The sequence below is a fragment of the Arvicola amphibius genome, chromosome 17 (genome assembly GCF_903992535.2).
Source record: "Arvicola amphibius chromosome 17, mArvAmp1.2, whole genome shotgun sequence".
Lineage (NCBI taxonomy): Eukaryota > Metazoa > Chordata > Mammalia > Rodentia > Cricetidae > Arvicola > Arvicola amphibius.
In genome coordinates this window covers 4,961,066-4,985,702 of record NC_052063.2, presented here as the reverse complement: position 1 = coordinate 4,985,702, position 24,637 = coordinate 4,961,066, and the positions used below count along the sequence as shown (strand labels likewise).

Genomic DNA, 24,637 nt, shown 5'->3' with positions numbered 1-24,637 from the left:
GTCCGCGGGTCTACCATCAGTCTACGACCATCTTCTTTTTTTTTTCTTTTTGCAATAACCAAGCCGAGGACACCCAGACTGGCACCCATGGTGCATCCTGGACAGACTGGTACTTCTCTCGCCAGCTCTCCTTGGTCTATAACAACAGTTACGCTCTGCCATGAGTCGAGACCCCTTGCTGTAGGGAAAACCCTGTTTGCCACTTTTGTCATTCCCCCTCTGGTCTGGACCACATAACACTCCCAATGTTCACCCCGAGCACCAGCAGCTTACTCCCACGGCCTTGCACTTCTCGCAGAGAGTAGAAAGCTTGTGTTCACCATCCTCTGACAGTGGGTGTCGGGAAGGAGATATTCAGCTTCATCTCGATATAGCCAACTGCCTAGGAGATACCACAGCAAAGCCCCAACTACCTTTAAGTCCACCGCTTACTCAACCGCGCAACTGAAGACAGTCACTGGACTGGGGGGGGGGGGAACTAAAACTGGGAACTATGCCAAGAACTCTGTCTTCGCAGCTCCCGGAAATGGAACACAGCGAGAAGCTGCAGGTGTGAGATGAATCCATAACCCCTCGCAGCTCCTCCTTCTACAAACGAGCAGGTAGAAGCAAACGAGCAGGCAGAAGCGAGAGCACCGTTTTATTTGTTCTTCAGTGACCCATAGAGAGTATCAAGGCCTACAGCAGACATTTCTCAGCTTGGTCTTTACCCACCAATCTAATATTTCCACCAATATATTTGGAAAGTGCCCTAATTTATGACTTTCTTTGTTCTGTGATTGTGTGTGTGTGTGTGTGTGTGTGTGTGTATGTATATAAACTTCAGCATCACGTTGGAACATGGGATTTGGGGTAGGTTAATTCTGTGTTCCCAGGGCATGGTCACTCTTATTTGGCTCCAGAACAAACTTACCTACTTTGACTCGAGAGCTGTGTTTCTGCAGACAGCTGTTAACCCACATCCCAGATGCTTCTACCGCTGCATTTCTGCAGGACTTACGACTCTCCTTTGTTGTATAACTACAGAAACTTCATGAGACCTTTCCCACATGGACACACATCATCTGGGAAACCTGAACTCATTTCCTGGGCCATAGTCCCTCACATTTGGCTCAAGAATAAACCTTTATTCCCTTTAGGGTTAGAGCTATGATCATAAGGACAAAATCAAGTCCTAAATGCCACGTTCGCCCAAAAGAATCAGGGGTTCCATCCCAGTGGGCCAATGTCATCACAAACCTCACTGCCACCATCAATGGATCCTATCTGGGGCCCATCACCCTGGGTAGAATGTGTGCGCCTCAAAGTCAGCATTATATATGCTTCATCTTTGGAATCCAGCCCCTGCTGTAGGGAGGCAGGCAAAAGGTTAAAAGTCTTCATAAATTCAAAGACAAAGTTTCCTGACTTCATGGCAGTAAGTAAGGCACTACAGAATATACTAGAATGTGTAAACTTAAGAGTCAGGCTCATCTACCACTTGCTGGTTACTTCAGTGTGAGAAAATCACTCCCAGCACTCGTGAGGCTGGAGCCAAGGTTCACATCACAAGCTGGAGACCAGCTTGGGCTGCAAGGGGAATTCCAGGCCAACATGAGCTACATAATGGGGACCCCATCTTAAAAATCAAGGGCTCGGGGTGTATCTTGGCTGTAAAGTGCTTGCTGAGCAGGCACAGGGCCCTGGGTTTGATCGCTCTGACTGAAGAAAACAATTCCCCGGCCGGGCGGTGGTGGCGCACGCCTTTAATCCCAGCACTCGGGAGGCAGAGGCAGGCGGATCTCTGTGAGTTCGAGGCCAGCCTGGTCTACAAGAGCTAGTTCCAGGACAGGCTCTAGAAACTACAGGGAAACCCTGTCTCGAAAAAACAAAATAAAAAAAAAAAAAAAAAAACAATTCCCCTAAAGTGACGTCAGACACACAAAGTCACATGGCAGGCGTCCTTACATAAACAATATCCAGACCAGGCAACTTCACAGTGAGAAAGCAAGCAAATGGTCACGGGGCTGAAGATGCCAGGATGGGGAAGCAACGGCTCAGAGGCTGTGGGATGCATCTGAAGTGATGGAAAGGTCTTCAGAGTCGAGCGGTGCTGCCCAGCACCATGAAGACATAAACGGCCTGAACTCTGCGTGAAGATGGGGAGCTGCGTTCCACGACCTCCATTCAGTAGTTACTCGCCTTCATCCTTCCCATCCACTGCAGATACTTTCTAGACAATGCTTTACCAAATGTCAGTCTTTCAGACATCATCTACGCAGTTTCCACCAGTGCTGAAAGCTTGCTCGACAGTTTGGGCAGCCCATGCTGATTTCATGTTGCCTCTCGGTTTGCACGACACAAGATCTTTTTTTTTCATTCAGTAAAACTGTAAAAGTTCGGTCACATCTTTTTTTTTCAAATCCCTCGAAATGCCAGTAAACGTCTTTTAAATGTTTAATAAAACAAAAATTGCAACTATATTTTCCTAACTAAACTACACATCAGATAACACATTAAATAAATGTCAGCAATCTGAAATCCAGATACGAATGTATATGTGGATACACGGGCACACACATGTGCATGCAAAACCAGACTTTACCATTCCTGCAGCTCATGCATGTGAAGAAAACGGTTCCGATACTCTCTCGGCAGCTCGAACTGGGAAGGGATAGGAAACATGGATTCATAGAAGTCCCTGAGAACAGCCTTCACCGTCTGGGCGTCTTTGTGATTGTGGTCGATGTTGTCGTTCAAACAAACGAACTTCCTGAAACAGAGAGCTAACGTCACCAGTCATCACACGCGTGAGCCTGACCCAATCCAGCGAGAGATCTGGGCTCCAAAACTGTTCCCAGTGCGCCCGCACCCAGCGTTGGTGCGTTTGCTGATGGAGCTCCCTGGAGGAGTCCCTCAGCTGCAAAACAGGGGAACGAGGGCGGATAATTCCTAAAGATCCATGTAACTACGGGAATAAATAGACTTCCACTTAGTGCAGCCAGATGTCCATGTTCAGGAAATGCATCTGACTGGCTGTGATAGTTTGTTAGCAGTTAAGGGGAAAATCAGTAATCACCTGAAACAGATTGTCCCAGCTGCCCGTTACGTCGTGCTCACATGGATGGAGAGAGCTGGTGTCCTATAGGGCAGACGGCTGAGGTCGGAATTAATGTATCTCCAACCAAGCTGAGAGGCTGGAGTTCAGAAGGACCAGGTTAGGATGGGGACACCCCTTCTGGTTGGAGTTTTCTTTAAGGTGGAAATCACTACACCAAGGTCCCATAGTAAGTTGTGGCGGTACATTTGAAAACAACAAAATTTAAAAAAAAAAAAATTAACAAAACCTTCAGAACCAACTACCAATTATGGAAAAAGTAGAGAGGATGTAGGGACATCTTAAGAATCTACATAAAGAACAGAGAGGAAACAAGTTTTTCACAAAAGAAATTAGCTGAGCAGGGTGGCTGGTGCCTGTATCTCAGGACTCAGGAGGCTGAGGCAGATATCAGGCCAGTTTGGGCTACAGAGAACCTGTCTCAAAAATAAGATAAAAAATAGAAAACAGAAAGGCTAAGAAGCCCCTGGCTCAAACAGCCAGTGAGTTGCCCCAGCAGTTAGAGAGCCCACTCAGGAGACCCCTCCTGCGTGCTAGGAACTCAGGTTAACCAGCACGACTCTCAGGAGAACCTTTTTAGAAATACTGAGTACCAGCTGTCTATGAGCCCACCCCTCCTGTCCAGTCTGCCCTGGGCCCCCATCTCTTAGCAGTCTGGACGAGGCCCCCTGGGGAACCTTACACTTACGGTATGTCATTTCCATACGTCATTTCCATGGAGTGTCTGTCTACTCTACACTGAAATAAGCCCTTCTCTCCCTTCTCTCTAGTCCTGCTTGTTCCTTTCTTAGTCATAGAACTAAAAACAAAGAAAAAAACCAACCACATTTTTATAGTCAATCAAAAAAAAAATTACAGGGCTGGAGAGATGGCTCAGAGGTTAAGAGCACTGGCAGCTCTTCCAGAGGTCCTGAGTTCAATTCCCAGCAACCACACGGTGGCTCACAACCATCTGTACTGAGATCTGGCATGCGGGCATACACCGAGGCAAAATGTTGTATACATAATAAATAAATAAATAAATCTTTTTTAAAAAAAATTACAAAGTTAGTACCTGGGGTTTTTCCTTATGTCATCCAGCTGCCCAACCACATGAGAAACATTGGTGCGAATCATCTTGAAAGCGATTTCTTCTTCTCCCATGATTTCAAACCTAAGGGTCAGACACGTTGAGAGAGCTTAATAAATACGTGGAAATGAAAAACAAAATTTCATTAATAAGAGCTTTCTTAAAAACTTTATGAAGTCGGGTGGTGGTGGTACATGCCTTTAACTACAGAGAAACCTTGTCTTGAAAAAAACAACAAAATAAAACATAAAAAACAAAAACAGACAACAAAAACTTGAGTGGACTCAAGGGGCACAGAACCAACTGCATCTAGATGCCTGGGGGAAATCTCACATGACCTTGGAAAGAATGCACAATTAATAAGACACTGTAAAGGTACAACCATGCCGGGCCCTCGGAACTGTCCAGGAGCTGAGCAAAGACGCACCGGCCACTCACCTATACTTGTTCTTGTCTTTATACGCTTTATGGATTTTGTCGGTTACTGGTTTACAGTTGGTGACAAGACTTTTAGTGACTGGCGGCTACGAGAGAGCACAAGAGGGTCAGACGGTCCACCAAGGGCACGGCAAGAAAGAACAAGAGAGGCACAGGCTTTGGGCGCTGAACCCAAGGGTCACCAAGAGTTCACGGGACTCAGGACATACTGAAGGGGAAACGGCTCAGGGGCTAGGCACCCTGTCGCCTTAGGGGCCTCGCCATACCCTAGCTGCGCTCATGCAGCACGCGTAAGTAAAGATGTCTGAAAAGCCATGATGGGGCTGGCAATCTAGAGAGCCTACTTTCCTTCTTGAGAAGAAAGGGTGTGTCCACATCCTTGATAACTAACAGCAATTTGGTCACCTTGACAAACCCGCGAATGAAAAACGAATGACCGGTCCTTGGCTTAATTAAGTATTCAGTTATTATTTCTTTCTCTCAGGCAGCAGGACTCTATGGAGTCCTGGCTGACCCGGCTGACTGTAAACTTGTCCCCCACTTCTGCCTCTCAGGTGGTGGACTCCAGGCCATGTGCCACCAGGCCTGGCTGACAATAGAATTAAAAACAAACAAACAAAAACTCAAAGCAAAAAACAAGAGGTAACTAACCTACAAATGCCTTGACTGTATTAGCTTTGACAGAACAGCCATAACTAAATCTAGGGAAGTATTTAGAAAAGAGTTATTATTGGTTAAAAACTCTCCTGAGAATGTTGAGCCTGCATATCTTAACTTCTATGGTCTTAGAAATGATTTTATTCTCTCCAGAGGCAGAAGATGACTACACATATACCCTTCCATTGAGCCAGCCAGCTGCGTTACAGGAGTGACGTATGGTTGTAAACCACCATGTAGGTGGTGGGAATCGAACCCAGGTCCTCCGTGAGAACAAAAGGTGCTCTTAACCACTGAGCCACCTCTCCCCTCCAGAAAAATTTAACAGAATTTTATTCTAATTATGAAAGCAAGAGCTATACAAAATATGGAAAATACAAGATAACAACACTAAAAACCCATCTTGTGATTTAAAATATCTTTTGAGGTGTATAGGCTCTGGTATCCAAGAAGGGGTGGATTACATTAGGGAATTTTTGATTATTCAAGTCAGAGTGTATGTTTCCCATTTCCCTCCTCATCCAATTGATTTTCTAAGCATTTTCCCATATACAACTTATAAAAGCCAGCTAAACAGTGTATTGTGTCTGAGCTTTCATCAATTCTGAGGCACACATATTTTCACATCTCTTACGATTAACAATCTTCTGATTACTTTGGACAAATGATATTGCCACAGGTGTGTGGAGCTCATCTGACATCCCCCACAGAGTCAGGAAGGGCCAGCAGTGCCCGGCTGCCGTCTTTTTTGGGGGTGTTCTCTTTCCAAGAGAGTTCTGGGGTTACTTGCTGGTACCGCTACCTTTGGTCACTGGAGGGTCTGATTACGGAATCCAGGTAACCAATCTGAAAGTGAACTTGATATAGTCACAGCGTGGGGAGGGGTTCTAGGGCAGGATGTAAGTGACCGAATATTGTCCGTGCTGCTACGTAGCCTCTGGTTCTGGTGTGCCTCACAGCAATGGTGGCCACACACCCGGTAAGGATTAACACGAGACTTACCAGGTTGGGATCGTAGTATGCTTCCTGGGTTGGTGGAATATTGCTCAGCTGAGTGATATTGGCGGGAAGCATTTTTGAGCAATTTATTAACATGTGTTCCAAACCTGTCAGATCCTAACCAAAGCAAAACGTAAATCTGTTATATACATGACAGGTTAAAAACTGTGGTTTAAAAACAAAAAGCATGTGCACACATTATATAGACTGGGCAGGTTGGATTTATGTATTCAGAAATACGTAGATGCATGCACATGTACACACGTGTATCTAACAACAATGGGGGTAAAAAGGCCATGAAATTGAAAAAGCTCAAAAAAAAAGAGGACACAAGAGGGCCTGGAGGGTGTAAAGGGAAGGGAAATGATGTAATTATATACAATCTCAAGAAATAAAACTCATGATAAAAACGTATGTGACGGTCTCTAAGTGGATATCCTAAAGGGCTCAAAAGCAGTAGGACTCTAAGTATGAACATTTCAAGAGCAAAATAAGACAGCACAATGGCAAATATTTCACCCTCATCTGAACTAGAACACAGGGCTGTGAGACACCCGTGTTCACAAGGTGCTGCAGCCTCGCGCGGAAGAAGGCAGTGCAACTCAATCATTTTAACATCTCTGTACATGAGTTTAGCGTTTCTAAGAATCACAGGGGGACCCGGCTGAGAGTCCCCGTCAGTCCCACACCCTACCCTGAATAAACTTGCCACAAGGCTCACATGCAGGTATCTACCACCTGCCTCTCCCCTCAGATGGCAGATGATTACCCCAATGCAAGACCACAAAAAAATAATCCATAAAACACAAATTTCAAATATTTTAGTTCCGGCATTAATAAATGAATGAGGAGTTACTAACCTGGACACTAAATATCCAGAATTTCCTTTACTTGAAATGCAGTAGAAAAAGAGGCCCAGCCAGAATTGTGTTTTTCACGCAACACGTCACAAGCTTAGGGCCGAAACAACACGTTACCTGCAGGCTTAAAGGCAGATCGTGGATCCGGGTAGCCAGAGTCCGGATCTCCCTGTCCGACAAGACGCCAGACTGGTCTGTATCTACTTCATCAAAGACTTGGGAAAGATTCAGGGGCTGCACCGCACTCATGAGGTAATAGAAATACGAGAAGGCGAACTGCATGTCCTCCGAGTGGCGCACCTTGTGAAACGACGTCTTGTCAAATTCCTCGGGGAACCTGTCCAGAGAGAACACATGGAGAGCTCTGGATACTCAGGGTACGTACGGTATCGGATGCCTGTGGAAACAGAAGCCTGTCTTCATGTAGTATTTACACGGCATCTTCGAATCAGCGGACAGGAAGGCCTTACTTAGCTCACTGAGGCAAATACACAAATGTCGAGCACACAGGCATGCACACGCACGAGCACACTAAGACTTACATATCTTGTAGCTCTTGCATGATGATCCTGTCGATCATGTGGGGCATGTGGGCGGGGACTTTCCTGGAGGTGAACCCGAACTTGCTGTTGAGAATCTTATTGACGTATCGGAGCGAGTCCGCAAACGTGTCTTTCAGCTGCCGCCCTGCACGTTTGCCGTTGGTCAAGTACGCCAATTGTGTCTTCAACGACTCTTCCTCCTGTAAGGATTCCGCGTAACTCAACACTGTGCTTAGCCCAGAGTAGACTCTACCGACAAGAGATAAAGGCGCCACCGTGCACTGAGTTACAGAATGTGGCACCTGGTCACTAACAGTCCTCAGGGTTAATGACTCCATGCTGTAAGGGTCACTCCAAGGACCTTAAGGAAAACACTGGCTTCAGAATAATGGTGACATAGCAGGCCTATTGGTTGTGCCTTAAAAACCAGCCACAGAACATGTGATTTCAAAGCCAATTCAGTACAGCACTTAGAAAAACTGCTCACACACAAATTTTATAGTGCTTTAAATGTCACGCTGTCTTTGCTGGTGACAAAGGAGCATGTATTTGAGTTTTGAACATGACTAAAAGAAGCTGGGCTCCACTATATGACAGAGACAAAACCAGTAGGAAAAGAACTGCACAGGCAAGGAAAACCGGCCAAGAATGTGAGCACACGTTTTTGCCTCACAAACTGAAGCAAACGTGGAGGAATGGCAGTGATTAGCGCTGGGTAGCATGGAGCAGCAAGCACTCCTGTGTACCATGGTGGTATGACGTGCTACCACATCTTAGGACGTAGAGTTTACAAGGACGAAACCCAGCAATTCTACTGAGGGAAATAAAAATGTAAGCATAAAAGAACTCGCTGGAATGCTGGAGCTGTCAAATACTGGGAAGGTTCAGCTGCTAGGAGACCAAAGGCGCTGGCCAGGGCTGCTTGCTTTCTCCCAGGTACCGAGTCAGGGGCAGCCACGGGGAATGTGTGGCTGGCCTGCAGTCACTGTTGTAGGACCGAAACCGCACCCGTGGCATGCTTATGCACCTAGAGAGAAGCCTGGAAGGGCAGCCACTTGTCAAATCTCAAGGAAGGAGGTTCAAGAAGACCTTCCCTTTGTATGGCAGATCTTTCTGCTGCTTGAAAACCACACGAGTCTCCAGTCAGAGAGGAACACAGGCTCCCACTTAATCAGTAAATGCCCAGCGCACAAGGCAAAAAGATGTTCTTCTTCACTGTCCAGCCTTGATCAAACAACTTTTCTTGGCCTGTCAACTCCATCTAGGCTCAGCTCACAAGAAGGGCATGGTGGCTCCAGAGGCCGCCTCCCTTGGGACTCCTCACCTGTGACTCAACAGAGATACCCCCAGCTTTATCTAAATCTGTCTTGCTCAGTGGCCTCTTAGTCTTCCTGAGCAGTGACTGTGTCTGTACTCCCCAGAGTTCATCACCGTGGCAGCATCTTCGGGAACAACGGCACCACGGCATAGCGGAGGCACAGGTGACTCTAGGGACGAGAGCCCCGCTTCTGAGGGTTGGCTTCTGCAGCTGGACGTGCTGATGGTGGAGATGCCAATGACCTCACCAGTAAGGCTGGACTAGTACCAGAGCTGCAGGCTAAGGAGACAGGACGTCACTGCTGCTCCTCCATGCTCCCAGTCTCCACCCCAGCTAAAACCCTCACCTAGACTACAAAAGGATGCGGCATTTTCAAGATTAGGGTTACTGGGACAATTAAATGAAACCATCGAGAAAAGCACTTACTTCAGCCATGGACGCAGAAAAATGCACGACAAATGATAGTTACTATAATATTACCACTTACGAAGCTATTTATGTTTGTGGGCATGACAGGGAATAAGGCTGGATCGAACTTACATCAAGAAGGTCTTGGAAATACTTTCTTTTCTCCCAAGGCAAAAAGCCTGGGTAAGTCTCCGTGTAGTGCTGCAGCCGCCTTCCAGGAACTACTTCTTCTACAGCTACACGGCTGTCGGCGTCATCCTCCGCTCTGCCTCCAGCCTCCTCTTTCCCGGTGAGGTCTTCTCGGGGTACACTCATGCTCGGTGCATGTGGGGCCCGAGTTTCCAACTTAAATCCTACATTGCTCTCCAAGACCGGGGGTGGATTCAAACCATGGTCACGGCCATTCGCGTCCACAGTCCCCACTGGGGATGTCAGTCTCTCTGCTCTCTGACCAGCAACAAAGCCACCTGGGGTTCTGTGTGAGAGCTTTTCCTGTGGGGCCTCCAGACGGTCATTTGTTTCGTCGGTCCTTCTAGATGGAGGCTTTCCTTTAGCATCTAGTGAGCCCTTCAGGTAAGACCTCAGCAGGACTGACTTGGAGAAGTTGTATCCTTTCTGGGTGATGTCTCCGAGTTCCAACTGCAGGTCCAAGTTGCTCAGTCTCACCTGGACCTCCTTCGGAAGGAGTGAAATATTTACCAGGGGGATTTTCACCTCCTGCTGGAATCTCCCTGTGGTGTTTACATCCTGTCTCCTGACCTTGGGGAAGCGTTTCCCTTTGGGAACATCTTCAAAAGGGATTTCGGCCTGGGGGAGAGGTGTCACTGGGCTAACGGAACTGTCGTAGGCCTTCTGGGTTGTGGCGTTCAGTTTCGGCCCCTCCCTCGTGTCCACTTCCACTGTTATCTGGAGCTTGAACTCTTCGTCGTTGGCGTTCTGGAGTGTGAGGTTAAAGTGGATCGTGGTTGCGTTCATCCCACTGTGCAGTATGAGATGAATGGTCCTCCACTTGTTCGCGATGGACGCGTGCCGGATTATCGGATTGTCGCTGTAGGCGCCTTCCACTCCTCTTCTGGCGATTTCGGCAAAGCTGAAATAAGGCAGGTGTTCACCTTTGGGGACAACATAGTGCGTCTGGTTTGGGAGAAGAGTTACTTTATACAGTTCATGAAAATGATCTAGAGGAAAAAAAACACACACACACAAACATGGTTTCTTTTAAATTAGACACTTTTTGTTTTGTTTTGTTTTTCGAGGCAGGGTTTCTCTGTGGCTTTGGAGCGTGTCCTGGCACTAGCTCTTGTAGACCAGGCTGACCTCGAACTCACAGAGATCCGCCTGCCTTTGCCTCCCGAGTGCTGGGATTAAAGGCATGCGCCACCACCAGCCAGCTTAATTAGACATTCTTATGCCATTCCTTAATTCTCTGGGCTCAAGTTTTTATTTTCTAAGGGTGACTTGAAATTTATTTAAAAATGCTCAAAAATTCTAACACAAGGTCTGGGGATGTGGCCGTCCTACCATTTGAACTCACCATAGCAGTTTACACAGGACACTGACCCTGGTTCACTATAGAGAATGGGGCATAATTTTTTTTTGGTTTTTCGAGACAGGGTTTCTCTGCGGCTTTGGAGCCTGTCCTGGAACTAGCTCTTGTAGACCAGGCTGGTCTCGAACTCACAGAGATCCGCCTGCCTCTGCCTCCCGAGTGCTGGGATTAAAGGCGTGCGCCACCACCGCCCGGCTCATAATTTTTAATCAATAAATTTCAACGACTAATTTCCAACTTCTTGCCCACTTGAAAATTACTTTCAATAATGACAACCACGGAGTGCTCCTCTGTTTGTGGAGTTAGCTCCTTGTTCCTAACGTTTCCACGGCAATAAACATACCTTGTCCACAGTCACCAGCATCAAACCCACAGGACAAGACGTTGCAGGCTTGGTCACAGAACTTATCGGCGAGCCAGGAGTTTGCACACCCTTGGTTGCAGTAAGAGACACTGTTGATTCCGCCACCAAACTGCCAGGGCTGTCCGACGCCAATATTCCCGGTACCCACACCTCCTGCAACATAGCGACTCCCTCCGCTGTTACCTGTAGAGGGAGGAGGAAGGAAGAGTCCTTACTGGGCTCACAACTGTGAAAGAAGACAGCTCATCGTTTCTTACTAAGACTGATGCACGGGTTGCAGCTACAGAGGCTCATCCCATTCTTTAACGGGAGACTCCCTGTGTCTTAAGGGAAGGGAGTTTACCGGACTGAGTACAGACAGTAGTGAATTAAGACGGGTAGAGCAGAGCTGGAGAAGGGAAACAGATTATCCCAAGGACCACGGCTCAGAATTCCCCAAACCAGGTCCAGACACAGATGATAACATGGTCAGTGTTAACGTTTCGCTAGGTCTGCTTTATACACCCACATTCTCTCCCTGCCGCTGCCTACGTTTTACAGCAGGGCACCTGACAGAGAAGACTATCGGCTTTGACACTTTGCTTCCTCTAATATTCAACATGTTTCCAAGCCCGTTTCCGCGTCCAGAGCACCAGAATGATGACATCTGTGCATGCTCTTAGAGTAACCAGCCCCCAAATCAAGAGGGTAATGTAGCTCCAGGACAGGCTCTAAAGCTGCAGAGAAACCCTGTCTCGAAAAACCAAAAAAAAAAAAAAAAAAAAAAAAAAAAAAAAAGAGGGTAATGAAGGTTCTAGAACACTTAGTGCTTTATGAACTGAAAGATAATAAGTAAATATATTTTCAAAAGTGACAGCATCAAGTTCAAAGGTGAATGGGGGTGGGGACGCTGCTAAGAAGATAAGAATGGTGTGTTCTGCAACTGTGATCATTTTACGGTCTACTGCAGTTTCCCACTGAAAGTAACTGCATCGAGTCCTGCAGACCCAACTGAAACGATGCTCAGGTTTACGTACGTAATCAAGAGTATTCTAGCTACTTCAAGTAATAACAGAAGATGCTTTCAAGTTCAGAGCCTATATCAGAGAAAAGTATTCAGTAATGGATACCGTGAATCAACTAGGCCACTCAGCAGCACCAACCAGGGATCTCTGGATTCAGGAACGTTTCAGCGTGGGATGTAAGCAGTCAACGGCACACACACCCGTTCTCAGGAACGAGGATGAGGAAATGAGCAAGCTGCCGTTGAGCACATCCTTACCGGAGCAGTCTCCGCCATCCCAGTCACAGGCTGAATTATTACAGGCCTTGTCACAGTAGCCGTCTTTAATCCAGGAGCCCGGGCAGCCCTCAGCACAGTTGGGCACAGGCCACGTCAAATACACCTGCAACAAGATCAGAGACGATACAACAGTTTCTGATGCTTTTTACTCTTGAATTAAAACACCTTTAGAAAAAAAGCTGAACTTCCAAAGTTTCCCAGAGACTGGCTGCTGAGGATGGTGGGCACCGCCTTTGGCTGGCCAACGCCCAAAACAGAGCTAACCCTGCTGACAGTGGGCATTGCCTTCGGCTAGACAATGCCCACGGCAGAGTTTAGCCTTCTGGGCACAGTTCTTCCTCCCCACTTGCTTCAGAGAACAAGGGCTTGGCTCATGGATTAGTTTTAATAACACGCTCTTATAATATTCTTCTAAATAAAATAGCAATGTGTCAGACTTAGATGTGAATACGAAAACATGTCAAGGTAGGAAGGGACTCTGTGGTAGGTCAGTCTATCCAGGACACTGCAGGTCAGTCTATCCAGGACACTGCAGGTCACTCCTTAGCCAGGACACTGCAGGTCACTCTATCTAGAACACTGCAGGTCACTCTGGTCAGGACAGTGAAGGTCACTGTAGTCAGGACACTGCAGGTCACTCTTTAGCCAGGACACTCACTAGTAACCCAGTGATTTTCTGCATAACTGCCTCAAGGCTGAGGAAGGAGAAGGTGGTGCTGGCAGCCATTATCTCCACCCTAAGGCTGTGTTTAGGCAAATTAATTCCTGCAGCATTCTGAGCTCCCCAAAGGCACGGTAACTTTATAAATTAAATTTACTAGAGAAAAACATGCCCCTCCCTTCTTAAAGTCCCTATTCTTTTGCACAGCACACTTACTCCCAATTGATTTTTTTAAAATCTAAACTGAAACTAGAGGCTGCCAATGGCTACAGTTTGGCTCTATGGCAGAGTACTCTTCTAGTGTGTCTGAGTTCCTGGGGCTGACCCCCAGCACAGAAAACAAATCCAGTTCAAAGGGACAGGCTCCCCAGCCCAGCTGTTCTAGGCCTTCTGTGTCCCACCCCTCCCCGCGACAGAGGGGTCATCTGACACGGAACTTCACCCCCTCCCCACCCAAAGCACTTCAAGCTCATTTTGCCTGTTGGCCATTTTGCTGTCATGCCAGCCGCAAATTTGTTGCAAAGTGGGTTTGCTGCAGTAGAAAGTCTAAGGGTCAAGGAGGAAAAGGGGGGTTCTGTTTATCTGAGGCTGCAGGAGAGCAACTTTGCTTACTGCTCAACCCAGACTTTCCTGAGCCTGGGAGTCACAGAGGCAAAGTTGTTCACATTTGCATAACGAAAAGTATACACAGACACCCACGGAAATTTATTTCACATTTGCATATAGAAATGTGTACACAGATACCTGGGTTGATTTCCTCAACTGCTAGTGACTGTCCAGCTAAGTGGCAGCCCATCTTAGCACTCACCTTTTGGCCTTTGGAGTGACTGTAGAAATCGTCGGGCCAAACGTCCTTCCCAAACATCACGTCGTCATTTAGGTAAATGAACTTCTGGGACAGCCCTTCAATGCGGTGGATGTGACTTTCAATGGCAGGTGAACTGAAAGTGGGCAGGTGGCTCAGATTTCGGAAAATGTCCTTGAACAGAAAGCACAGAAGGTAAATAGGAGCCTTGTTGAGTCGGCTGGGCACTTAGAAAGGGGGATAGGAGGAGGCTGTGCTAATTCAATGAAGGTGGCCGTGGAGGCAGAGAAGGCGAGATGACTGTACCACACTGAGGGCACAGACAGGAAACCACAGCCTGGTGATGTTTGCAGAGTCACGCACCTGGTGGGTGACTATTGTCACCCGAGGGTTGTCGAGGTTCAGCCAGGATGGAATCTGCCCGTTGGTGACTATGAAGACATTCCGAACCCACGGCGCATGCCTCTCGATAGACCGTAAGGAGTACCTCAGCTCTTCGTTATCTTCGAAGCGGCTGGCAGACACATCTTCATCCTGCTTGGACTGGGCGGTCGGAGAGACGTGTGGCTCATGAAGACATGAAGTATCTACGCTAAACCCCAGCTCTTCCTCCTTGTCTTTACCCTCTGCCTGCTCTGCTCTAAGGGGGAATATCTTTATCTCAACTTGACACAAGCAGGGGTGGGGGTGGGGGGGGGGGGAACCTCAGCTAAGAGTAGGGAACCTCGGCTAAGACAATGCCATTGTGAGATCAGGTGGCAGGCAAGTCTGTTGGGCATTTTCTTATCAGTGATGCATGGGGAGGGCCCAGCCCTCTGTGGGTGGTTCCATCCCTGGGCTGGTGGTCCTGAATTCTATAAAAGATTCTATAAAAAAATTCTGAGCAAACCAGGTTTCTATCCTGTCTGACTTCCTTTGATGAACAACGGTGTTGTGGAAGTGTAAGACAAACAAGCCCATCCCTCCCCAACTTGCTTTGGTCATGGTGTTCGTCACAGCAAAAGAAACCTAAACTAGAACAGGGCTTTGGCTATCCTTTAAATTCACGTGAGTATGAGCAGGTGTGTGTGTGTGTGTGTGTGTGTGTGTGAGAGAGAGAGAGAGAGAGAGAGAGAGAGAGAGAGAGAGAGAGAGAGAGAGAGAGAGACCTTCTCTTTATTATGCTTTACATAAAGGATCTTAAATCCAATTGGTTTTCAGGCCTGGTGCGCACTACGTAGACTAGGCTAGCCTCAAATTCTGCTCTGGAGTGCTGGGATTAAAGGCACGTGCCACCAAGCCTGAACAAAGCTTTATTTGGTTTTTACTGACATTTATGAGTGAGTGACTGAGTGTATGTGTTTGTGGGTGCCCTTGGAGGCCAGAGAAGGGGTGAGATCCCTTGAAGCTAGAGTTATGAGAGGTTCTAAGCTGTCCAATGTGGGAGCGAAAGCCAAATTTTGATCCTCCGGGAGAACGGCAAGTGCTCGTGACAGCCATCTCTCCAGCCTTGTTCTTTTCAATAAGTATCAAACCAACGGTAGAGAAGGGAAGTTTGGAAAAGTCTGATGAGATCCTCAGTAAGTCCTCCTCCTTCTCCTACTAAACCAGCATCTAGGCCTTTAACACTCAGCCCACTGCTCTCCCAATTGAGCTATTCTGACAATGGCACACATTCTGAATTTGTGACCTGAGCAGCAGAAGTCCACACCCCTTCCCCGGCTGCAGGGGTCTACGCCCCTTTCCCAGCTGCAGGGGTCTATGTCCCGTCCGCACCTGCAGAGGTCTATGCCTCTTCTCCAGCTATAGGGGTCTACACCCCTTCTCTGGCTGCAGGGGTCTACAGTCATTTCCAGGTTATAGAGGTCTATGCCCCTTCCCCAGCTGCAGGGGTCTACACCCCTTCCCGGGCTGTAGAGGTCTACAGCCCTCACCTGGCTGATGGCACTCAGGTCCCACAACAGATACGCAGGGCTGATGGTAAGCTCCTTCCCGTTGATAGTCATGTTCTTCTTAGTCTGCTTGTTTAGCTCCTGGAACCCTTTGGGGTTGTTCAGTTTCAGAAGAGCGACGCTGGCCTCTGAGTACAACTGCAGCTGGTAGAGAACAAGAGATGCACGTGGGCACCCGGGACCCAGGGAATAAACACAGATTTACCTTTTTTTTTTCTTTTGGAGACAGAGTTTCAGGCTCTAGAACGACCTTAAACTCATGGCAATCTTTCTGCCTCAACTTTCCAAGTGCTGAGATTACAGGTGCGAGCCACCATGACCAGCTGTTTAACTTCCAGTCTTGGAATGTAAAGACAGTATCGCAGGCCAAACGTGCTCGCCAGATGACCGCGACAAAATGCCCGTTGTTAACAGGAGTGGGAGAGCAGCGTGACTGGGGCACCTTGGGCATCATCTGACAGTGTAGCCACTCAACCCCACGGGAGACTCTACATCTCCTGAGACTTCGGGCTCTTTTTACGACATCCCCCCAACTCTCAGAGCTGGCTTAAATGATTTTTTATGATCTTCATTTAAAAAAAATATAGTGGACATGGTGGTGCAGGCCTATAATCCCAGCTGCTCGGAAGGCAGAGACAGGCGGATGAGCTCTGTGAGTTCAAGGCCAGCCTGGTCTACAGAGTGAGTTCCAGGACAGCCAGGACAGTTAGGACTGTTACATGGGGAAACCCTGTCAAGGACTCAGCTCTCACTGCTGCCAATCCACCTCTGTGTGCGGCAGAATGGGAAGCAGTCACCTAGGTAGGTCACCTGTCCCTGTAAGGCTCTTTGCCCCTTTCTTCCCATTCCCTGGTTCCCACAGGACCTCTAAGGGCCCCCTGGGGTGGGAAACTCCATTGCTCTAGAATAAACAGTAATTTAACATTACAATTTAATTTTAAACTTAATGAGAAAAATGTCTGCATCGTAATCTCTTCTATCAATATTGGTTTTACCTTGGAAATTATTTTGAAGACTCGTGGACATTTTAAAAGTTTACAGATTTTTAAAGATGCTTTTGGATAAATTTAAAATCCGGTCAATGACCTGAGGCTAATACACATCGCTGGCACGACCAGCATATCCAAATGTGATCTTAATTTCTAACTCACAATGAGCATCATTTGTCATTAGTGATGGATTTATGCTAGCATTTTTCCCCCGCTTTTTCCTATGCGCTATTCACCAGGGAACACCAATCGCACAGACTCTGAATAAGAAGGATGCTACAAATACGCTGTGTTAAAAAACCAACAAAGTCAAACTGTCTCAGCATGCTTACACAAGACGCTTTTTCTTCAGGCTGGTACTGAGGAATGAACCCAGGCCCTCATGTGTGCCAGGGAAGTACTCTACCACTATACACCAGCCCTTTTACTTTTTATTTTTGAGACAGGATCTTGCTGAGGTGCCCGGACAGGCCTTGAATTTGCAATCCTCCTACCCCAGCCTATGAGGCAAATTCCAAGTCTGCGTTGTATTTTATTGGTAATTATAGCACTGCCACTACAAGGTCCACCAGTGACTGGACATGTGATGTGCAGCAGACACTGCCTTGAGCCATTACTGCGCAGGGTTAAAGTGTGAACGCGGACCTGCACTGCTCTGGGCCTGAGTGCCACCCGTCCAGGCTTCCGTTGCTATGGCAGCATGGGTTGCAGGGACGATGATGGCTCGGCAGGCACCTGTACTCAAGCAGAGGCCTGGACTAAAGACGCAAGAGGCAGGCAGGTGGCAAGCTGGCTGGGGTCCTCCAGGACCTGCTGGGCCAGCTGCCGGCTGAGCTGAGCTCAGATAAGTCAGAAGGGAAGGGACATTCTCTCCCCAGCTCCTTTCCCCAATGGAAGCGGCCCCAGGGATCACCAGCCAGTGTCGGAATGAGAAAACCATCCACGCTAGCTGGAGAACAAAGCAAGAACTGGGCTGTTGCCAGGTCCTGTGTGTCACTAGGTCCTGCACAGCTCCGACAGAGTCCCAGGTCACAGAACAGCCCAGCTAACCATCCCTGAAAGGCCGGGGCTTTCCATCCCACTCCGGGGCAAACAAAACACATTCCTTTTTTGTTTTTAACTGTTTACTGATAAGTATAAAGGTCTGTTGTTGTATTCCTGGCAAGAAAATAAACTGGGCTAAGTATGTATGCAGTCTAGGCAGAGTGCTTGACCCTCATGTGTGAGGTTCTGGCCTTCAACCCAGTATTACCAATTAAAAAAAAAAAAAAAAGATGTTTCAGAGATTAAGATTAACTTGAGAATTCTAATAAGAAATTCAAAGATTCACATCATTACTTTAAAATGACATCTAATTTTATTTCATGATTTGTACGTCTTTTAATTCGGTAAGAAGTGCAACAAGAAAAATCACTCTTAAATAAAAATGATTCTTAAATTAAATGACATAAAAATTTTATCTTACGTATGTATTTTGGGGAGGGAGAGGCAGGCATGCCACCGCTCAGGTGTGGAAGTCAGAGGACAACTTGCAGGAGCCTTCGCCTTCCTGCATGTGGGTGGACAGGACTGGATGCAGCCAGATCTGGCCGCAAGCACCTTTGCCCACTAAGCCATCTCGCCGGTCCCTACCAGCAGTTGCCCAGGACTGGCTTCTAACTATACCACTGAAAATCAGAAATAGGTGTTCTCATGGTAACCACACAATAGCTGAAAGAGATAAAAAGCAAGGAACTTGACATACATGGATCTAATATACATGGGGAGTAGAAAAAGACAAGATCTCCTGAGTAAATTGGGAGCATGGGGACCATGGGAGAGGGAGGGGAGAGGAAGGGAGGGAAGCAGAGAAAAATGTACAGATCAATAAAATCAAATTTTTTAAAAAAGCAAGGAACTTGAGGGGGCTGGAGACATGGCTCAGCGGTTAAGAGCATTGTCTGCTCTTCCAAAGGTCTTGAGTTCAATTCCCAGCAACCACATGGTGGCTCACAACCATCTGTAATGAGATCTGGTGCCCTCTTCTGGCCTGCAGGCATACACACAGACAGAATGTTGTATACATAATAAATATTAAAAAAAAAAAAAAGCAAGGAACTTGAAAGGACAGATTGTTCTGCCTCTCTAAGGGGCATGGCAAGGAGCATGAAGGATCCTCTGCTGTCCACTAGGTGGCAACCCAACCCTGCAACTCTATTACTTGTATTAGAAGCCGCTTCTGCTGGAAAAGGATTTGAGATGTGCCTTGATCCTGGATACACATACACACACACATACACACACACACACACACACACACACACACATACACACACACACACACTACACACACACATACACACACACCATACACACACACTTTTTTTTGTAGCAAATGTCATTTGTAGTTGGAGGCTGGTTTCTGGTAAGCCTGAGTAGCTGTGGTTTCTGCTGAAGCATTGAGTTCTTGGTTAGAACTCCTGCTCTTTTTGCTACCAGTTCTGCAGAGCTGGAACGTCAGGTTGGTCTGTGGGTCCAATGCTGGTACGCAATGCTGGCATTCAATCCACTGGCCTACATCCCCAGCTTCAAACATTCTGAATACCCTAGACGTGTTTCTAGCAGAAAGTAGAAGTCTTAGCACAGAAAAAAACAAAACAAAACAGAAAACTCTGATTCTTAAGTATCAACTACATCCAGAATGTAATTATTTATGACCACCTTAATAGTATGAAATTTGCATTTGCCTTTGATAAATGGAAAAATTACATGTATACCAAAGAATTATTTGAAAATGAACTCCTGGGCTGGGAAGATGTCTCAGTGGATGATGGATGGCACCTACTACCAAGCATACATGACTGATTCCCAAAACCCATACAGTGGACAGAGCTGACTCCTGAAGTTGTCCTGTGACCTCCACACATGCATACAGTAGCACTTACATACATACATACATACATACATACACACACACACAATGTAAGTGTAAATACATACATACATACACAATACATACATACATACATACAATATAAGTGCAAATACATACATACACAAAATAAGTGTAAATAACAAAAATTTTCCTTATAATTTATTACCAGTAAATGTGTATCTATTTCCTACACTATATACCTAGAGTCATTTAAAATTTCTCAAGCCACAGGGGTTGTGGTGAGAAGGCTAAGAGAACAGAGGCCCGGGCACTGCTAAACATCCTAGGAGCGCCTGTACTGGGGCAAGGCTGCACTACAGAGAGGCAAGCAAACCTGTTGTAGGAAGGAGAACGGCAAATCCTTAGGAACGGCAGAGGCTTTCCTCTAAGACAAACACTCCAACAACATTTTAAAGGCCTCAAAAACTCAGAAGTTGTAAGTTGGTTTTAAATTTGGGTTGATTTGTGTGTTATTAAGAAGACTTCGGGATAAAAACACTTCTCCTACGGCTAACCGGAAACAAACCAAGAGACGTTGGTCGGGGCTGCTAGGTTTGAAAATGCCCTCATGGTTGTTCCAAAGCTAAAGCTAGTTCCACAATCGCTGCTTCACCTGCTGACTAACTTTAGAAATAAAGTAAAGAGGAAGGCCACGCATTGAAAGCTGAGTGAGATGTTTCCATGGAAGCCACTAAAAGTGTGTTAGTAAAAATATGGCCTTTATCTAAAATGCTTGTGACCAAAGGGTTTTAGTGCTAAGAGTTGGTTTTATTGTTGTTCGCTTGGTTTGTTTGATCGTTTTTGAGACAGAGTCTAACTGTTTAGCTTTGGTTCAGCCTGGAAATGGCTATGGAGACCAGGCTGGCCTCGAACTCACAACCATGTGCTTGCCTTTGCACCCAGAGTGCTGGGATTAACGGTGTGCTCCACTATGCCAGTGTCTATTTTGTTTCAGCCTCATGCGGTTGCACACACCTTTAATCTCAGCACTCAAGAAGCTGGACCTTAAGTTTGAGTTGATAGAGAGTTCTAGGCTAGCTAGGGCTACGTGGTGAGATCCTGTCTCAAAAAGAAAAAGTTCCAAATATTTACATATACATGTGATGATACTATTTGGGGGATGAAACTCAAGTCCAAACATGAAATTCATGTTTCGTATATACCTTATGCACATAGCCTGAAGATGACACATTTAAGTAGTTCTATACATAAAGCCAAGTGTCCTGTGAGGATGTATAGCTAAAATCTTACACTGGTAGTGGCAGGTCGGTGTCAGAAACTTTGGGATTTCCGAGCATTTTAGACTCTGGATTTTCAGACTAGAGACGCTTCAAGGAGAACATAATTTCCGGTGACCTCAAGCGGGTCCGGAACAGAACTCTGTGGGGGCGGAGTGCAGGTGACTCACCAAGCTGTCACACCTTGCCTGTGCCACCCTGCCTGGCTACGCCCTGAGATCATCTACCCTAGGGCCGCCTGCAAACTCCCTGGTGTCTCCCAACCACACAGACATCCAGCTAGGACCCGTCTCCCCGAAGTTCTACAACCGCTCAAGACAGTGTCACCAGCAGGGACTTGGGTGTTTCAACACAGGAATCTTCGGAGAACCATTTCTATCCAGATGCTAACCAGGCAACCCCACGGCAGGTCTGTCACACACTCCCGCACTGCACTCCCCATATGCTCCGTGACTCCTCTGCTCCACTTCCACGACACCACACACGTCCACCTCCTCTTCAGCCTCCCTTCTCCACTGCAGTTCGCCAACACGGGATGCTGAGTGCCTCTGGGATGTTTCTGGAACTCCTCCCCCACTGGCACCCCCATGGCCAGAGGCTCTTAAACAGGAGTGTCTTCCAGGACTGAACTGTTTTTCTTGCCTCCGGCTTCTTCCTGGGTAGCATCTACCACATCTGTCCCTACTCTGTGACTTAGAAATAGACCAGACTGCCTTCTTCCTGCCTCTGGGATGAGGTCCAGCCATCTTGCCTCCCCTGCCTCTGGCAATCATACTTTCAAAAGTCCCCAGACACACTACCTGCTCCCAGACTTCGGAGCCTCCAGCCCTTTGTTCAGGCAGTCTCCTCTGCACGCCCCTCCCAGCCCAAGATCAGCAGCTCTGCCTAGGGCCCAGCAGGCTGCAAAGCTTGTCTAACCCCCAGTGCGCCTAAGGCCCAGGCATTCTTGGGCCATTTACTACTCTTTGGAAATGTGCATGCCCCAAGCAAATGCTTTGATTCCCTTGTTCTCCCTGACACACCCCTCGACACACAGGGGGTATCTGATAAAAATAATCCAATGGACTGGAGCCTGTGATAGGAAACTCAGTTCTCAGAAGATAGATCTTCTGATAAAAGACTCTCCTGTTTAAGGGCCTCTGGCCATGGGAGTGCCAGTGGGGAGGAATTCCAGAAACATCCTAGAGGCACTCAGCATCCTGTGTTGGCAAATAGATCTAGAGAGCAGAGCCTACAGGAAGACAGGGTGGAGACATGAGGTCAGGTCCCCAGAACCCACGTTCAAGTTGGGCATGCCTCTAATCCCAGCACTTGGTAGGGGGATGGGAGACAGGCAGATTCCCTAAAGCTCACTAGTCGGGCAGCCTGGCCAACTGGTGCGGCTGAAGACTCAAGGAGAGACTCTCACTTAAAAAGATCAGGTGGAGAATAACCAAGGAAGATGCCTGACATCAACCTCTGGCCTCCACATGTACCCACACCCGCACGTGTGTGCGCGCACACACACTCACACCCATGCACATACCTGTGCACACACATACACACTCACACACACACCATCTACCCACACTCACACACCCACAAACACACACATATACAAACACACACCCTCACACACACGTACCTGTGAACACACTCATACACACATATCCACACCTGTACACATACACTCACACACCCGTACACACTCTCTCCTCTCTCTCTTTCTTTCTCTCTGGAACAGGTATCACCCCCCCCCCCCCTCAGTACACACAGATTTGAAGAACTAAACTCAAATGCCGCCACATCCTGGTTCTCAATTTCCCTGGCGACTCAAGTGAGCACTGCACTTCCCCCCGCCCCCACCTCCACGCACCACACACCAGGCCGCCCGGGATTCCGTGGAGGCCCACCACCGTTCGGAACTGTCATCCTCATGAGCACACACCGACCACCAGGAGGCACATCGAATGTCATCAGCACCGAGGAGCGGCCGCACAGAGCAGGTGTGACACGGTCACACAAAAGCGTGAGCAGCGGAGTGGACGACAGAAGTTGCTCTTCCCGCATGAGGGAGAGGAGCTGATCGTGAGCAATGGGAGGGACAGATGGGCCTGTATCTGTCATTCTGGAACTACAAACTAAGAAGCCAAACAAACTTCACTGAAGCAAAAGCTAATCTATGGTTTTAACTGCCCAAATCAGTACTGAAAGTCCCGCAGGGGAAGGAGATGTGTCTATTTTAGAAATAACTGCAGATTAACAAATTCAGCCCAAATATAGTTCTGTTCCATACAAGTGCTGTGTATGAGCCAATCACACTGCTGGAATTCCCCATCGTATTTCAAAGTAAATGAAGGAAAGCTACAAGGGGCGGGCCGGGCACAGAGGTGCTGCAGGGGCGGTAAATTTACAAGCTCGAGGGCAGCCCAGTCTGCACAGCAAGTTGCAGGCCAGCCAGAATTACACAGCAAGACCTGCTGCAAACAGAAACGAAGAGGAAGAGATAGGAGAAACGGAAAGGGAAGCTGGCTATGGGAAGATATGAAACAGAGACAAGGCCATCGGCATCGGTATCATTGTGCTTATACCACGAAGCATCTAAACTGTAAGACCCAGTGAAGAGGAAAAAGGGAACTTGGGATGGGGTGACTCACGCAAGAATGGAGAAAACTCCCTTCCTCCCTTCCCCCATGACCCCCCACCTTCTCCACCCCCCACAAACAGTTAATTGGCAAAAGGAGAGGAAGTGGGAAGGCAAGCTCAACCTATGGCAGAATCTCACAAGTTCAAGAAGCAGATCCCTGCAGTTCCAGAGGCAACGACTCTACTCCCTGCCTAAGAGAGAGAGAAGCTCATGCTTCCTACGGGGAATACACGGCAAAAGCATGCCGAAAATAGGGTCAACTAGAAAACACACGGACTATGTCCTGAATCTACGCATGTTCAGGAAAAAGCCAGACGAGGCTGAAGGGTAAGAATTATACACACGTCCTAAATTCATCAATGCCTGGACTTGCCGTTCATGAATCAGTTTCACATTATCCCACATCATCAATGATGAAAAGCTTCCATAAATGTGCTCATCAGAGCTCTTACTACTTTTATGACTTTCCCCAACACACACACATACACACACCACATGATATAATAATAATAATAATAATAATAATAATAATAATAATGAGCTGTGCTGTGGTGGCACATGCCTTTAATCCCAGCACTCCGGAGGCAGGGGCAGGCGGATCTCTGTGATTTCAAGGCCAGCCTGGTCTACAAAGCAAATTTCAGGACAGGCTCCAAAGCTACAGAGAAACCTTGTCTCAGAAAAAGAAAAGAAAGCCGGGCGGTGGTGGCGCACGCCTTTAATCCCAGCACTCGGGAGGCAGAGGCAGGCGGATCTCTGTGAGTTCGAGGCCAGCCTGGTCTACAAGAGCTAGTTCCAGGCCAGGCTCTAAAAAAGCTGCAGAGAAACCCTGTCTTGAAAAACCGAAAAAAGGAAAAAAAAAAAGAAAAAGAAAAGAAAAGAAAAAAAAA

At 47.3% G+C, this 24,637-nt stretch overlaps 1 protein-coding gene across 1 annotated transcript in view; it reads right to left on the bottom strand.

The window, feature by feature from the left end:
• Gnptab (N-acetylglucosamine-1-phosphate transferase subunits alpha and beta) overlaps nt 1–24,637 on the bottom strand; it is a 64,597-nt gene that overhangs the window by 3,784 nt on the left and 36,176 nt on the right. The window contains exons 8-19 of the mRNA XM_038315020.1: nt 15,963–16,124; nt 14,413–14,592; nt 14,053–14,223; nt 12,563–12,686; nt 11,281–11,484; nt 9,521–10,566; nt 7,663–7,862; nt 7,238–7,457; nt 6,264–6,377; nt 4,605–4,690; nt 4,152–4,250; nt 2,585–2,752 (exon numbers count right to left, since the gene is read on the bottom strand). Coding sequence (XP_038170948.1) covers nt 2,585–2,752; nt 4,152–4,250; nt 4,605–4,690; nt 6,264–6,377; nt 7,238–7,457; nt 7,663–7,862; nt 9,521–10,566; nt 11,281–11,484; nt 12,563–12,686; nt 14,053–14,223; nt 14,413–14,592; nt 15,963–16,124 — 2,774 coding nt within the window. The remainder of the gene's footprint in view (nt 1–2,584; nt 2,753–4,151; nt 4,251–4,604; nt 4,691–6,263; nt 6,378–7,237; nt 7,458–7,662; nt 7,863–9,520; nt 10,567–11,280; nt 11,485–12,562; nt 12,687–14,052; nt 14,224–14,412; nt 14,593–15,962; nt 16,125–24,637) is intronic.